This window comes from Berghia stephanieae, chromosome 2, assembly GCF_034508935.2.
Source record: "Berghia stephanieae isolate SIO BIC M18660-M18661 chromosome 2, UCSD_Bste_1.3, whole genome shotgun sequence".
Classification (NCBI taxonomy): Eukaryota; Metazoa; Mollusca; class Gastropoda; order Nudibranchia; family Aeolidiidae; genus Berghia; species Berghia stephanieae.
In genome coordinates, this window is record NC_088361.1 from 25,165,030 (window position 1) to 25,182,529 (window position 17,500).

A 17,500-nucleotide genomic window follows, 5' to 3' on the forward strand; every position below is an offset into this window, starting at 1 on the left:
GTTTAATGTGTATTTTTATCGAGGAGTATAAGAATATATTTCCTTGCAAAGTTGAAAATTCTACATTGAGATGTTGTCTTCAAACATTTTATTGTTCTTCTACAGGCTGAGATTATTCCAGGAACATGTAAAAACAGTGTTGATGTTGACCTGACATACGTCGGCCTATCTGACGCCGTACGAAGACAGGTCCTGGTTAAAGTAAGTGTCTAATTAAAGTAATAATTGTATCATCTTTTTTTATTGTACTGTTTTCAACAAGTTATATTGATACAATAATAATAATAATAATAATAACAAGTTATATTGATACAATAATAATAATAATAATAATAATAATAATAATAATAATAATAATAATAATAATAATAATAATAATAATAATAATAATGATGATGATGATGATGATGATAATTATTAATTATTATTATTATTATTATTATTATTATTATTATTATTATTATTATTATTATTATTATTATTATTATTATTATTATTATCATTATTATTAATATCTGCCAAATATATTTATTATTATTATTATTATTATTATTATTATTATTATTATTATTATTATTATTGTTATCTGCCAAATATATTTATTATTATTATTATTATTATTATTATTATTATTATTATTATTATTATTATTATTATTATTATCTGCCAAATTATTATTATTATTATTATTATTATTATTATTATTATTATTATTATTATTATTATTATTATTATTATTATTATTTTTATTATAATATGCCAAATAAATAGTATTGTTGTCACAATAGTAAACATGAAAGTCAACAATCATTTCTGAGTGACACTTAGCATGACCTAGCAGGTTACACTAATATCTGCCTATTTGTAGGTCTCATGATATGAGCTCATTTTTGTAATGGAAAAACGTGTATTTTCAATCCAAAGCAAACTATTGCCTCTTACAACAATGTTTTTTAAAAATCCAGAGCAAGAGAGAGATAGAGAGAGATAGATGTTCGTATACTGTGAGAAAAGCTGAGAGTGATAGAAATTGCGAGTTTTTTTGTTTTTATTTTTATGTGTTTTTTTTTTTTTTTTTTTTTTTTTTTTTTTTTTTTTTTTTTGAATAGAAAAAAATTAATAGAAAAACCCCCCCAACACACTAAAATTAAGACTCAACTTTTCAGAGTGCCGAGGGTGATGATAAAAGACACCCAAAGTTTAGGGTGTCGAATTATCTGGTGACAAAATACACCCGAATTTCGGGTGTCGAATTACGCTCCCAAATTTGAAAGCTACTATATTCACTCTAAAATCTAATTATTTATGCATGTTTACGTGGTGCTATATCTACATTATTTATTATTGATTTATACATTCAAATACCATGCTTTATTTCTACTTTTTATCATCCTGTGTTGGCTAATGTGCAAACCTTCCCAATCTATTTTCAAAATTCAATTTGCATTACAAATCCATTATTACAACTTTATTCTACTTTTATGTCCAAGTTTTATAGCATTGCTTGTAACTGCCCAATGTTTTATGAATATTTTATTTTTATTTGATATTTATTTTGTTTTTAATTAGCTTCATATTTTCATCAATTAGTTCATGACAGTGTATGTGCTAATATATCGATGAATGAGAGTTTAATATTATTATTATTATTATTATTATTATTATTATTATTATTATTATTATTATTATTATTATTATTATTATTTTTATTATTATTATTATTATTATTATTATTATTAATATTATTATCATCATCATCATCATCATTATTATTATTATTATTATTATTATTATTATTATTATTATTACTATAATTTAAATTTATGATTTTCTGATTTAAAGGTTAAAGATAATTTTATATGAGCTGAAGATACAATTTGTAAAAAATATAATTTATTCTTCTATTTTTCTATAGGCTGAGGGTGTTGCCCAAGAATATACCCACTCTTTGTATATGTGCGCACACGGTATGGAAAAGTTTCTTCTTTATACTTTGTTCCCTTTTAATACATTGTCTTTTTAATATATTTTGACCTTTACGATATCACAACATACAGATGACCCCCAAATTTTCACAAAAAAAACCCTGATATTTTAGAGAAGTAACAAGTTTGGGGATTATTTGAATTTATGGATACTAGTGGAGAACCTGTAATACTTGCGGAGAAATAAAGGCTATGTCTGACAGGCAGTTATCTATCTTAATTATTGTACTACAGTATTGTGGAAATCAACATAGATCAAGAAGAATCTTTTGAGTCATCAAATATCAGAATCGGTCTAGTCATAATGGAATGGTATGGAACGGTATGGAAAAGTTTCTTCTTTATACTTTGTTCCCTTTTAATACATTGTCTTTTTAATATATGTTGACCTTTACGATATCACAACATACAGATGACCCCCAAATTTTCACCAAAAAAACCCTGATATTTTAAGAGAAGTAACAAGTTTGGGGATTATTTGAATTTATGGATACTAGTGGAGAACCTGTAATACTTGCGGAGAAATAAAGGCTATGTCTGACAGGCAGTTATCTATCTTAATTATTGTACTACAGTATTGTGGAAATCAACATAGATCAAGAAGAATCTTTTGAGTCATCAAATATCAGAATCGGTCTAGTCATAAAGTCTTTAATTAAGTATGTGCAACAGGGTGGCCAGATGGGGATTCCCCAAGGCCAAGGTCAAATTAAGGGCCAATCATCATGTCCTGCAGATATTCTAAATAACCACTTGAGTCAATGGGGGAGATAATTACCTTTAATTTAGAAAAGGTTTGGAAATTACTCGTTTATCAAACTGTACTAAAAATGTTATAAATGTTAGATTTTAGATTCTATTGTCATTGGCAAAATATTAACATGGGCTGTATGGAACAATTTTAATCCCCAACTCTTTGTTTTTAAAGAATAGACATGAAGTATACGTTTTCTGGTCAAACTACGCAAATTCCGTCGTTATTGCGTGACAGTAAAGTAAAGAACAAGAAACTGTTTGTTTTTTATTTCGTTTTTTTTAATTGAGCATTTATAAAGAGCAATATCTACTAAATGTGGTCAAAGAGCTTACAGAAATGCTTAACATGTAGAACAAGACATGAATCATATGTGGTGATATTACAATTTTATCCGATAGAGAAAAAATCTTAACGATAGAGAAAAAATCTTAAGTTCTCTTTGTTCTTCAAACTGCAAAGGAAAAGTTCCCTATTCTAATCCTTTTGTCTTAAACTCAGAGTTATTTATTTATTTAATTCTGATATAATAATTAATTGACACAGCGAGTAACATATTGTCATTTTTGACATTACAATCTGTATTCATGTTGCCATGGTATCAGGATACTGTCTGGATCAAATTTTCTTTTTATTATGTTGTGACATAGTCTATTATTTGTTAAGTCTTTTAATTTTCATCGATTCATTCAGGAAATGATAGAGATCATGAAAATGTCATTCTTCCTCTACCTGAAGGAATTGTCAAGGACTCGGAACGTGGTGACATCAAAGTTATAGGTATGACAGTTATCAGAGAGAGAGAGAGAGAGAGAGAGAGAGAGAGAGAGAGAAAGAGAGAGAGAGAGAGAGAGGGGGGGGGGGAGGGAGGGAAAGAAAGAGAGAGAGAGGTCTATATTTAAGAAATGAAATAAACGTCACTCAGCATTGTGTCATTGTATTTAGACAGCCATTTTGATGGTTGCCAAAATGTATCAATTAGACGATAAATGTTCAAGGTTACACATAACTTTGTGTGTTGGCACATTATATCTGGCTGGTGGATCTTGTGAGTATTTTACCTAAATGCTTAGGATGTGTGTGTATGTATGTGTCTATGTGATTTAATAATATCTTATGACTTATTGCAGATTCAATTCCTAATCATCCTACTGGGTCGCTTCATCAGGTTCTCTAATTCTGTTGACGAATCTCCTTCTTCTTTACGAAGGGACTATTGATCTACAAGATATTTTTTCCGACCTTAATTCCTAATGGTTCAAGTCTCTGTTCATTATTGTCTGAATGTTTGTTGTTGGCCTGCCTCAATATTTTTCCTCGATGGCTAACAAGTAATATTCCTTTTTAACCAATAAACAATGAATATTGCACAAAGTAATAATAAAGATAAAGTAGACAGTAATTGATCTTTGCTTTGATTATAATTGACATAGGCGTTTAATAATTTATGCTTGATAGCTTTTAATGCAGAATAATGTTTTGCTGTTTTCTTTTTTTTTTTTAATATAGGTGACATCATGGGACCTGCATTAACCAATTTGGATAATTTGGTCAGACTGCCAACCGGATGTGGAGAACAGAATATGGTTACATTCACTCCAAACATATATGTCCTGAAATATCTTTCAAATGCGGGTCTTTTGACAGAGGAACTTCGCGACAATGCAGTGAAGTACATGGAAATTGGTAATTTCTGGTTTTCAGTTTTAAAAAAGATTTTACATAACGCAATATCCACAAAACGTGCTCAAAGCGATTAGAATGAGACATGACACCTGTTAGACGTTATTGCAACATTTTTGACAGAGACATGGCTGTTAATGGACAACTACCCATTTTACACCTGAGTGTAGTGAGAGAATGTGAGTAAAGAGCCTTTTCCAAGAACTCAACTATGCGCTGAGCGAGGCTCGAACCCAGGACTTTCCAATCGTGTCATTCCACAAGACCACATAGCCGCACATAATATAGCTTGCTTAATTTAAGTGTGTCGCATAACTTTGGTTAGACCCAAGTTTTTACCTTACTGTAACCTGAACTCTCTTAGTGCCAGGAGGCATCTAAGGCTTGGGCAATTTTTCTCAATTTCAGGAGGTCTGTTTGCTGTTCCTTAGGAGTTACATCCAGCACCATTTTTCTCCGCCTCTACTTTTCTCAACCAGATAATTTTAGGGCAGCCACACTTTCTCTTCCCCTCAGGGGCCCAATCCAAGGCAACATTTTCTGCAGGCATGGCCCATCCAGTTTCATCTTCTTCTCTTCTTTTCCAATCTGATCTTTTATGGCCCAAGCCATCTGCAGTATTTATCTGTTACATGCTGTTGCATCTGATTAGGAATAAGAACCGGGTTTTTTTTAACCTGAATGAAGACACTTCCACTGTATGCCCTGAGGAAAGTTGTTTTGCACAATTTTTTAGTCCTATAGGAAATGTACATTGAACCCAAAACTCTCTCTTGTGTAAAACAGATGACTATGTACAAAAATGCTACTAGCATTGCAAGATAAATGTTTCATCTTATGTGATGAATGCACGCTGTTCTATCATAATGTGATTAAACATTGTAAAGTATGAGTTTTACCGTAGGTAATAACTATATAAATCCAATCTTTTTGTGCATAAATTGTAACAACTTAATGTCATTTAGGCATTCCTTTTTGTATCAAGCTCTACTTGTTTCTTTTCTAATCGGTAAGGTAAACACGCTGCATTGTGTGTTTTTCAAGATACATCAAAATTTAATTTCAAGTTATAATTGCATTTTTAAGGCTGACACTTAGACATTTCTATAAAAATAAATTTGATCGCTGGATATATACTTTCTTTTGAATTAGTGAAATAAAAATTTGAAAATCTATTTCTAAGACAATGCATTTCATGATCATCAGTGTTTAATAAATTACTATATTTTGTATTTTCTTTTTACTGAAAACACCATTCAAAGGGTTGTGGTCTGTGATTCTTACTAGGAGAGTACCAAGTATGGTTATCCCCAACATGCTGTGTGTAGCCCTGCACTAGCTCATTCAAACTTTGTTGTGTTTCAATTCGTCTGACCTTTTTGTTATTCCAGTCTTGGGATAGACTTTCCTTTGGGGAATGAATAAAGGGAATTAAATATTACATAATCTGTTTATAAAATTTTGTTGGTGATCAAGAGTTTCAAATGGTATTATGAGGGGACTAACTAGATGCCTCCAATTGGATTCTAACTTTTACATATAAAATTTGAGTTATGATGAATACATACATCACTTGAAGAAAATGAATTTTGTTTCTTCAACTTCAAAAATGTAAATCTTTCTAATTCTGATCAATTTATCTTTTATCTCAATTTTCTACATCTATAGTCAGATTTTTTTTTATTAATGACACGTATTTTTCTAGTTTTTCTCAGCTGTCCCCTATCAAAAGTAGTAAAAATTTGTGTCAACCTTTGAATCAATTGTCTTAACTGAATATAGATTTTGGAGTGTATTGATACCATATCAAAAAAGTTTTCCACTTTAAGACCTATAGAAAACTACTTTAAAACCGTTGTCATAAAATTTGAAGTTTTACACTATCAAATGTAAACAAGTTGTGCACCAAAAGCAAGAGATGAGTTCATCTGGGTTTTTTTTCAAAAAACCTCGGGCTGACACGGTAGTTCCTGCTAGTGATTTTGAGTTCACAGCATGCTAGTGTCAGAATAAAAACAACACACTTTAACTGTTATAAAGTTATGACTAATGATGTTTGCATCAGATTTTGTAAATATGAATTATTGCATAATATTATCTACATCATGTCGCAATTACCGAAGACTGATATCTCTAGCTTTAAATGATTTTAAATAGGGATTATAATTTTCAAATTAACAATGAAAGCTGTTTGGAAAAACTTTGAAAAATTGTATTTAGATGCATAAACATTTCATAGGGTATTTAAAGTTTAAAAAAAAAAAAATTAACTCTTAAGCGATACAATATGAAATCTCTATCGGTTCCACTCCCATAAAGCTGTGAAAAGAAGTCTACTTGAATCTATTGATAACCAATTAAAGAGGACGGCTATGGAATTTGGAATTTTACAATCAACCCTGAGAAGATGGTAATCGAAATACTGCAGAGAAATCACCAGTGTGGAACGACGGGCTAGGAAAAGGATTCTAGACAACTTTGTTATAATGGATACCATCCATAGATGTATGGAGCTGGGTGAACGTAAACATACAGCCAACAAAAGAATGGATGTCTGATAATTCGGGTAGAAAAAGGCTCCTGGGATCTGGACAGAGTATCAGTGTTATTCTTGCAGGTGTTGAAGATACTGGATATTTGGAAGGAAGCCATGCCATTTTTCTTCTCTGCATCTGAAGGGAGGGACTATCATTCTGGGTCAATGCAGAGGTGTTTTAAGACAGGCTAAAGCACCATCTGCTGTCTTCTTTAGAAGAATCCAGCTGTATTGTAATGGACAACACTAGCATACTGGTGGTCTATGATCATTTCAAGGCGCTGACTTTGGCAACTAAAAAAGCTGACATGATTCATGGCTTCAATCATGCAGCAATACATATTATGACCACGCAAAGATATAACTATACTTCTGAGTGAAAACAAACAAACAAGAAACAGTTTTCAAAGCAGACTGTCTAATCAGGGAGTTTAGACACAAGGTTGTGCAATTTCCCCCATATTATTGTGAGCTCAATCCAATCGTGCTCATTTGGGCCCAAGTAAAGGGAAAGATTGTGACAAGGAACTGAAATTTACTCTCATCAACACAATAAAGGTCACAGACGAGTCAATAAGTGGTATGACAAGAAAAGACTAGGAAAAGGCATGCTGAGGGGAAAGTGCATTGCATTGGATAGTGTTACCACGAAATACTACCTTAGTTGTTCTATTTCTCCAGTTCATCATCCTCGTCATCAAAAAGTGATGATTGATGTGTCCATTATTTCTTTTTTGTTTTTGTTGTTGAACACATGTATTTGTGGAGACACTGTATCATAAATTGGCGAATTTCTACGTTTGACCAGTCTACATTAAATTTATGCACAAACGCAAGCTATTTCTCAAAGTTTTGCAGTCAAAGTAATGTTAGAAATGCGTAATGTTCACTTTTACTTGTATTCATCAGTAATGTGTATTGGTAGTTATAAAATGTAGATGTCTGATAGTTAAAGATTGCCATTTGTTCCTTCATATTCAGATACTGTATCAGGGACGGCTGGTAATAATGGGCAGGGTGGGCAAATACCAGCCTGTTTTTTCAAGTTATATGCTGTATTACCAGGTCCGAAATAATCAAATCTAAATTAGATAATTTCAAAAGTTACTACTTAAAATTGATACTTTGTACTGAAATCAATTTGTGTGTATTTTTGATAGATTGCGAATCACCATGCATCCCGTAATACATAAACCAGGATACGCTCCTGTTCTTTTTATCACCCCCCCCCCCCCCCCCCCCCACCCACCCTCCACTCCACTCCGCCCACATCGTCATCTCATCGTCACGTCGCCTGACGGTGATTTTGCTGTCTGGCCTCTCTAGTACTAGGTCGGGCTAATTCAAATGAGCCCACCTTATTAACCAGTGTACACTAAATAGAGATTTTGGCAAACGAACTTTTTCTTATTTATTGCCTTACTTGTGCTGGGAAGGTTCCAGTATTGAATTAAATTTATTAATTTACTAATATTATATCAATTTAGTATTAGTTTGTGTTGTTTTAATATATTTGTTTATCCATTTAAATTATTTCTTTTTTTTTTCCCTCGTTTTCTTTAGTGTTTCTCAAAACTCATTTATTTAAATTGTTTTCTTATTTGTTTGTTGTTGTTGTTGTTGTTTTTTGTTGTTGTTTTTTGTTTTGTTTTTTAACAAATTAATTTGTTAATTCTTTTTTTAAAATTATTCTTAAAGTAATTACCGCTGTATTTTTATTGCCAGACTAAATATTTTTGCAAAACAATGTAATTTTCTATTGTATTCCCTCTAATAAAACAAAACACTTCTATTCAAAAGTCACGACTAAATAAATAAATAAAATACAACCACCATTTTGGTTTTCTCAACAATTGAATTAGTATACAAGAAATACTCTTCTGAGTAAGGAGATAGTTGAATTCTAAGTTATAGAGGAAATAAATACCTTTAAAGGAAGGGTGGGCAGATTCCGTACTTGCCCGTCCTGAAGCTAATACATACATAAGATGGTTCGCGATGAAGAGGCGGGAAGCAAGGGATTGGTTGGGTAAGGAGCAAAGATAACACGGTAATTATTGTGACGATAGTCAAACGAATACATGAGGAGAGATTGGTAACATTATTTTGTCTTAATTATATTGTATGAAGTATTGGCGAAAGCCTAATATTAAATAAACGTTGTTTTTGTTTGTCTTATTTTGACTATGGAACTGATACTGATACTTGTCATAGCAGACCTGCCTACTTTAGATAGGAAAATAAAAATCGTAGTTTTCAGGGCTAATAAAATCGTAGATATTTTAACTACCCTTTAAAAAAATCACCGGAATTTTCGTCTGTTTTGATAGATATCAAATTTTAAAAAACGAGAAAAAAATAATTGGAAACGTAATAATGATGGTGATGGTGGTATAGTGGTAGCGGTGGTGGTAGTAGTAATGATGATGGTAATATTATTATTATTATTATTATTATTATTATTATTATTATTATTATTATTATTATTATTATTATTATTATTATTATTATTATTATTATTATATATTATTATTATTATTATTATTATTATTATTATTATTATTATTATTATTATTATTATTATTATTATTGTTATTATTATTATTATTATTATTATTATTATTATTATTATTATTATTATTATTATCATTGTTATTATTATTGTACGTATTGGTGGTATTACTATTGTTGTATTTTTTTTTGGTGGTTATTAATGGTATCAGTTTATTGTTTGGTCCCATTTGCCATTATTTTCCACTTTCATGTATGTGGTCATCAAATTGTATGATTAATTGGCGAAAGCCTAAGATTGAATAAATTTTGTAATATCGTATGGTAACCATCATTGTCGACGACATCGTCGTTGTCATCATAATCATCATCATCATCATCATCATCATCATCATCATCATCATCATTAACAACAACAACAACAATATTAACAACAAGTACAACAATAGCAATAAAAACAATATCAACATCACCATACAATTTCCGTCATCGTCTCCACAACTATCATTCTAACCAACAGCACCACCAAAACCACTACCATAATTACCCCTCACCGCCTCGTCTTCCTCCTCCTCCTCCACCACCACCACCACCGCTACCACTATTCCAACCACTACCACCACCGGCACAATCATTCTGACCACCAAGACAGCAGTAAAAATTATGCAATTTGAGCTCTGAATGAAACTCGAGTCATATCGCTGTTGTTGCTTCTCCATGAAAACTTTAAGGTTACTACGTACTACTGAAAACCAGAAATATGTAAAAGCAATATTAATATCGCCGTTGAGGGATTAAAGCATCTCTTTAATTTTTCGAGTGAAGGAAATGGACTTGTATTGTCAAGGTGTTGTCGCATTATGTCTCGTCGCTTTATTTTTTAGTTGTATTCTCTTTCGTGATTCATTTTTGATTACGTTTGGAAGAATTAAAATCTACTGGTATTGTCATTTCATTGTGAATGTGATTATTGGTGGTTGAAATATTTTTTGTTTAAAGGCGAAAAAAAAAATCAAAAAAAATTTTTATTAAAAAAAAAACAAAAAAATAAAAAATAAAAAATATATATCATATATATATATATATATATATATATATATATATATATATATATATATATATATATATGACCGAATCCTCTTTGCCCAACCACTGTAAATAGGCTAGAACCGCCACTGTACTGTATGTATATATCACATTAGTTTCAATTAACCGAACATTCAATTTTAACAAATTATTTCAAGATGGATAAGTGGGATAAGCGTAAATTCATCATTTTGATACTGTAAAGCATCTATGAGTTCTGATCCTTACCAGTTTTCAATTTTAATACAGCAGTAATAAGCAAAATCCTTTCCTATTGTTTTAAAATTCATGGAAAAATATTTTTATTTTATACAAATTGATTCAGGCTTTCATACAAATTTTTGCAACTGTGCACGGAGGGACAACTGAGAAAAAGAAGAAAAAGACATGTCACTTATTAAAAAATCTGACTTTAGTTCATTCAAGACATAATACCTTATCGACGTGATGGATGACAGCTATTCAATCCCCTAGCCCTGTGTCAATTTGAAGGAGAAACTTCTTATTTTGCCACACAGAGCAGTAAAAAATTAGGACATTGTTCATCATTTATTATTTCACACATCCTTATCAGATAATTTTAATTTAAATCACAAAACAGTATGTGACTTGCCTCCTCAAACGGTATTAGGTTGGGTTGGGCAAAATGTTAAAACTGATTTTCAATGGAAGACAATAAGAGATGTGGAATTTTAGATTTTTTTCATCCATAAATCTCTATATATTGTCTTCCTTCCAAATCATTAGGTCCATGAATTCGGAGTTCATCTTGTTTTCATAGCATGAAAGAGCAAGTGAAAAATTGTGACTGCATCCGGGATTGATCTTGGTCCCTTTGCGTGTGAAGCGAGTGCTCTACAAATAAGCTATCGGAAGCCCATATGTCTATTAAAGCATATTTTATATTTCATTCAAGTTTCCTACTTACGGTTGTATATTCAAATTTTGTCATCTAAACCCTCCCGACATGCTACCATTTTGGGGCGATAGGACATATATATACATATACCCTTGAAATAAGATTTAATTTCTTGTTTTTTCGTTGTTACATATTCCTTCCTTAATATTTTGTCTAGGTTACCAAAGAGAGCTGAATTACCGTCACAAAGATGGATCATTTAGTGCTTTTGGAGAAAATGATGAAAGAGGAAGTGTGTGGCTCACAGCATTCGTAGTGAAATCTTTTGCTCAGGCAGTGCCCTACATCTACATAGATCCCATGGACATTGAACAGTCTATCAGTTTCCTGAAGAGAAGTCAATTAGAGAACGGCTGTTTTCTTGAAACAGGCAAAGTGTTTTCCTCATACATGATGGGAGGTCTTGGAAATAAAAGGTCTCCGATTGCACTCACATCCTATGTGCTCATCGCCTTGCTGCACGCTAATGTCAATTCAAGTGTAAGTTAATCAAGTCACTCAAATCAAGTAATAAGTCCATAATTTGTCACTAAATTCTAATATAATTATTGGTCTCTTTGATTTATTGTAAGTTTATTTAGACACTGAATACAAGGGCATGTCTAGACACTCAATTAGACATCCGATTCAAGAGCAAGTTTTGTTAGACACTCAATCCAAGTGTAAGATTTTAGACACTCATTATAAGTTTTAGTTAATTATACGTTAAATTCAGGTGTAAGTGTGTTGTGTTTTTATTTACACCTGTCTAACGTAAAGATATTGAAGTAGTTTTTTGGCCACCTCTAAATTTGTCAAATGGCTGATTTTGTTTTTATGTATTGTCTTGTAAAAGAGTCAGATACCAACGAAGTGGTCAATGATTTTATTAAAGAAATTTTATCTCGCTCACTTGGATCGAGATTTTACTGACATTTCTCCTCCCAACACCCTTATTACAATTAGAACAGAATTAAAAACTAAAAGCATTTACAAATTGCAACTACAGATTACACAGAAAGTGGCTATTTTGTTTTAAAAAGTAATAATGCAATAGAATTTGACCTTTATTTCAACTAATGCCTTTTAAATGGTTTTGAAAACAGGGTCATAGCATTTAGTCGAATACAGAGAAAGAGCGCTTTCTTTAACCTAAAAATAAATAAATTTGGTAAGAAATCACTTCAATTGCTTTAGAAAACGCTTTGATCAAGAGTTTACAACGTAAGCAATAGTGGTAATAATGATGATGACGATACAGTAAATATAAGGATGATAAATGTATTGTTGATTGAAGTAATGGAGTTAGTGCCCGGGCAAATAGGATGTAAATTTATGAAGCATATCAAGTCTACGGTTATTATGTGGTGAAGGAGAAAACAGCAGCAATACTTTCAAGTATGCTATGAGTATAATGTTCATTTTTGCCTTAATTAACAACTCCTGACAGTACATTTAGTATTGCATCATTCAGCAACTTGGTGACTTAAAATTTCAGTTTGAAGTTTATCCATCCCTAAATGTGCGGCAATTATTATGATTATTTTCAATTTTCTGCAGGAAACTGTAATAGTTGATGGTTTCATGTGTATAGACAATAATTTGGAATACCAGGAAGGCAGAATAGATGTCTACAGTTTGGCAGTAGCTGCCTATGCTTACACACTATACAGTCCTTTCAGCAAATCTTCATTGGACATCATGAAGACACTTGAGAAAAAGTCTAAGAGAGAAGGTAATATTGGTTTTCATTTAAAATCTATTGTCTTTAGCTTGTGATGTGTTCGGACTATACAGCATATTCTTTCTTAATAATCTTTGCTGTAAACGCTTGATATTCTTGTCTGTATCCAGGCAATTTCTCTCAGTGTTGACCAAAGTCTTCTTGACTTTTAACTTGTATGGTGTACACTCAGATCGTAGGTGAGAGTGGTTGACAAGGTGGACTAAACATTATCTATAATTATCATATGCTTTATGATGAAATTATAAATAATCGTATTATTGTCCATGCATACGTTTCCTGCAATGAAACAAAAGTCTCCATCTCTGTTTTAAGAGAGAGAGAGAGAGAGAGAGAGAGAGAGAGAGAGAAAGAGAGAGAGAGAGAGATGTGGAGGGGGGGGGAGAGAGAGAGAGAGAGAGGGACTATCAAAAGGATACTCGTTCAGTCATTTTGGAAGAGGTTACACATTGGGGAAAGGGGGAGGGGGGTGGGAGGCTGAGGAGGTTCCATCCTGATTTACTGACTTAAGGCCTTTCGCTTTCCAATCATCCGATTGTAACGCCTTGGCTGCCTCTCTAATCATCTGTGTCAATTCCTTCCACAGTTCACGGTCTTTTGCTGTGGATGATAATTTCATAAGGTCTTCCATTGATACAGTAGTTTGTAGTCTGTAGTTTTGAAGGTGTTTTAGGTCTCTATTCAGGACAATGTGAATTGACGTGGGTGGTCTTTTACAAGGGTTGTGTATAATATGATTGTAGTGTTTATTTTTATTTTATCTTTTCTAATCCATATATGTAATAATTTATTTAGTGCAACAGTCAATAAACTTTTTCTTCTTTCTACATCTTCCTTGTCTCCTATTAATGATCCTACTTTTTTCGTGGCTCTTCATCCATCTTTCGTCCTTGACAGTAATGTTACATCTGTTTTGTCAGTATTTACATACAGTTAGTGTTTTTGTAAAGCTTTTTGGATGTCTTTTACACTGACTTGTTTGAGGCCAATAAAGTCAATGTCGTCTGCATAATGCATTTTCCATGGGGACTTCGTTTTCAAAACGTAATTGGGCCGAAGGTACAGATTTTCACACATATTTTAAAGACTTTTCTAGGTAAACGATAAATAAAACAGGACTCAAACTGTCTCCTTGTTGTGTACCCATGTTGCCAAGGAATGATTTATCCTCTGAAGCACAGATATTTTGTAGTTATCCAGGTTTCACTTATAAGGAATTGCATTAATCTAACTTCATCTTCCATAACTATTCCTTTCATAATCTTTAACAGGGATTGGTGATTGATGGTATCCTATTCTAGTTATAGCTATTTCAATTTTTTCTAACAAGGATTTGGCAACAAGTCATTTACATCTGCAATACTTCTCTCTGTCCTGAATCTGCTTTGACTATATGACAAATAATTTCCAACAATCGGTCTAATTTTTCTCAGTGTGATCAGGGAGTGAGATTTTCTAATTGTAATTGGTCTCAAATTCTTTGGAGGTCCTTTTGGTTTTCCTGGCTTTTGTATTGATATCAGCTCCCCTTTATTAATATCCAGGTTCTGGTGATGTTCGAACGTTTGATTAAAAATGTCCGCTACATGTTCATCTGAGAAGGGTGGCCCATATTTTAGCAGTTCAGCACATACTCCATCATCTCCCGGTGCTCAGTTGTTATTTAGCCTTTTAAAAGCATTTAAAAAACTGTACCACTGTCACCCGTTTACATGTTTCACAAACTTTTTTTCTAGGATTATTGAAATTTTGGAATCGCAATGGTGTAACACCTCCTTCATCCAAATCCCTGTACTACAACAATGCTGTATCTGCTGAGGTAGAAATGACATCATATGCTCTTTTGGCCTACCTCATCTACTATGGAGAAAAAGCCATACCGCACACCCATCCAATTGCTATGTGGCTATCACGTCAAAGAAATCCTCTCGGTGGTTTTGCCTCCACTCAGGTACGATGCATTAGATATTTATGGATTTATTAAAGACATTAATTAAATTCTATTTCATTCTATGTCCCAAATTATAAATCTAAATATGAAATTGACAGAAAGAGGCTTTTAAAATATTATTTTTCAACCTTTCTCCAAAAATTGTGTTAACGTTTCTTTCTCCAGGACACTGTTGTGGGTTTGAATGCTTTATCAGAATTTGCTCTCCTGGGCTTTGAAAATAATCCAACCAACATGAACATCAGTGTCAGCGGGAACAGTGTAGACAAAGTGTTCCAGGTATCTGAGGAGGAAAATACAAAACTTCTTGTCCAGACTACCCCTATAAAGAAGGTCCCTGTAAGACTTCGGATATGGGCAGAGGGACAGGGATGCGCACTTGTTCAGGTAGGTTGAAAAATTAAGATGTGACTTACCGTCTTAAAATGGTACCCATTACGTCACAATGAAACTTGTGTCGAACAATTGGGGATTTGTCAGGTTAAGAAAATATAAAATTTCACTTCAAATGATATATTTTAACCCATACAGTCCATGGTTGAGCTTCATTCTTGTTTCCTATTTTTTGCGTTTGTTGTCACAACATACAAAGTCCAGTGAGATAAGAAGTTTGCCTCAATGACTATGATCAATGTTACTTAGCTTCATGAGAGACCAATGATATCAAGCAACTACAGCCATTTACAATATGCTCTTTGTAATAGAATGGAGTTGTTTTTTCTTTATTGAGACAAATGAGTTTTAACATATCATCTTGCTCGATCTAAGTGCTGCCTTTGATATTGTTGACCACGCCATCTTGTTGGCAAGACTAAATGAAAACTTTGCCATCGAAGGACCTGCTCTGAACTGGTTCACTGAGTACCTCAATGGTCGGCAGCAAGTTGTTATCTATGAAACTCAGAGCTCTAATCACTGCTCAAATTTGGCATTCCTCAGGGATCGGTCCAAGGACCACTGCTCTTTACAATATACACCTCTCCACTAAAAGACATTCTCTCAGCATCTGGTGTTCACTACCACCTTTACACCGATGACACGCAAAATTATGATCCCGTTTCAAATAATTCCAGAGAGGCTGTCTTAGAAACCAATGGACACTGCACACAAATGGTCAAACTATGAATGAATATAACAAGCTCAAATTAAGTGGAGAAAAATCCGAGCTGATAGTTTTCAAGAAGAAAAGCTCGCCCACTATTGTTGAGAGCATCAATATCCTTGAAAACAACATCGACAACTCACCATCATCAGCAACCTCAGCTTCTACTTTGATGAAAATTTTGACATGACCACGCATATCGCCAAAGTCTGTCAGTCAGTAAACTACGACTTGAGAAACATAGATTGAATTAGAGATCTACTCGACACTGAGACGGCTAAAATAATCACCCATGCCCTCGTGACAAGTCGTATCGACTATTGCAATGGCCTCTTATCTGGTTTACCCTCTAAAACAACTAGGACTTTGCAAGTGGCTCAAAACAACGCAGCTAGAGTCATCCAGGACCAGAAAATATGAGAGAATAACCCCGGTTCTGAAATCACTACATTGGCTTCCAATTGCCCAACGAATTGAATTCAAAGTAGCTCGCATCACCTACAAATGCTTACATGGACACGCTCCTGACTATATGAAATCTCTCTTAAACGTCAATGTACCATCAAGAAATCTTTGATCCTCCATCTCCATTTAACTCGCAACTAGAAGGTATACTTCAAGAACAAATTTTCCAACAGATCTTTCTCTAATGCAGCTCCAAAAATCTGGAATTCCTTATCCCCCACAACCAAAAACTCTCCAACTCTCTCAAGTTCAATTTAAAGACTGAACTGTTTAAAATAGCCTTTACTTAATTTAGTTTATTGTTGTTCTTCAAACTAAGCTTTCAGTGCTGTAGTTTTATTTTATTTTCCCTTTGTGAGTTTGTGTTTCATTGTAAAGTGCCTTAGAGCATGAATTCATGTAATTTGCGCGCTCTACAGGTGATTTGTTATTATATTATTATTATTATTATTATTATTATTATTATTATTATTATTATTATTATTATTATTATTATTATTATTATTATTAATATCTTTATTATTATTATTATTATTATTATTATTATTGTTATTATTATTATTATTATTATTATTATTATTATTATTATTATTATTATTATTATTATTATTATTATTATTATTATTATTATTATTAATGTGAGAACATAGTTGAGATAGACAGATATACAGTTAGATAGATAGACAGACAGACAGATAGATAGATAGATAGATAGATAGTAGATAGATAGATAGATAGATAGATAGATAGCTAGATAGATAGATAGATAGATAGATAGATAGATA

General features: G+C 32.4%; 1 protein-coding gene across 2 annotated transcripts in view; it reads left to right on the plus strand.

Annotated features, from left to right (window-relative positions):
• The window catches only part of LOC144964556 (alpha-1-inhibitor 3-like), an 84,299-nt gene that overhangs the window by 56,984 nt on the left and 9,815 nt on the right, over positions 1-17,500 (plus strand). For both annotated transcript variants that reach the window (XM_078898982.1, XM_078898981.1), the window contains exons 21-28: positions 106-201; positions 1,916-1,967; positions 3,433-3,519; positions 4,249-4,425; positions 11,632-11,954; positions 13,014-13,188; positions 14,934-15,148; positions 15,314-15,535. In XM_078898982.1, coding sequence (XP_078755108.1) covers positions 106-201; positions 1,916-1,967; positions 3,433-3,519; positions 4,249-4,425; positions 11,632-11,954; positions 13,014-13,188; positions 14,934-15,148; positions 15,314-15,535 — 1,347 coding nt within the window. The remainder of the gene's footprint in view (positions 1-105; positions 202-1,915; positions 1,968-3,432; positions 3,520-4,248; positions 4,426-11,631; positions 11,955-13,013; positions 13,189-14,933; positions 15,149-15,313; positions 15,536-17,500) is intronic.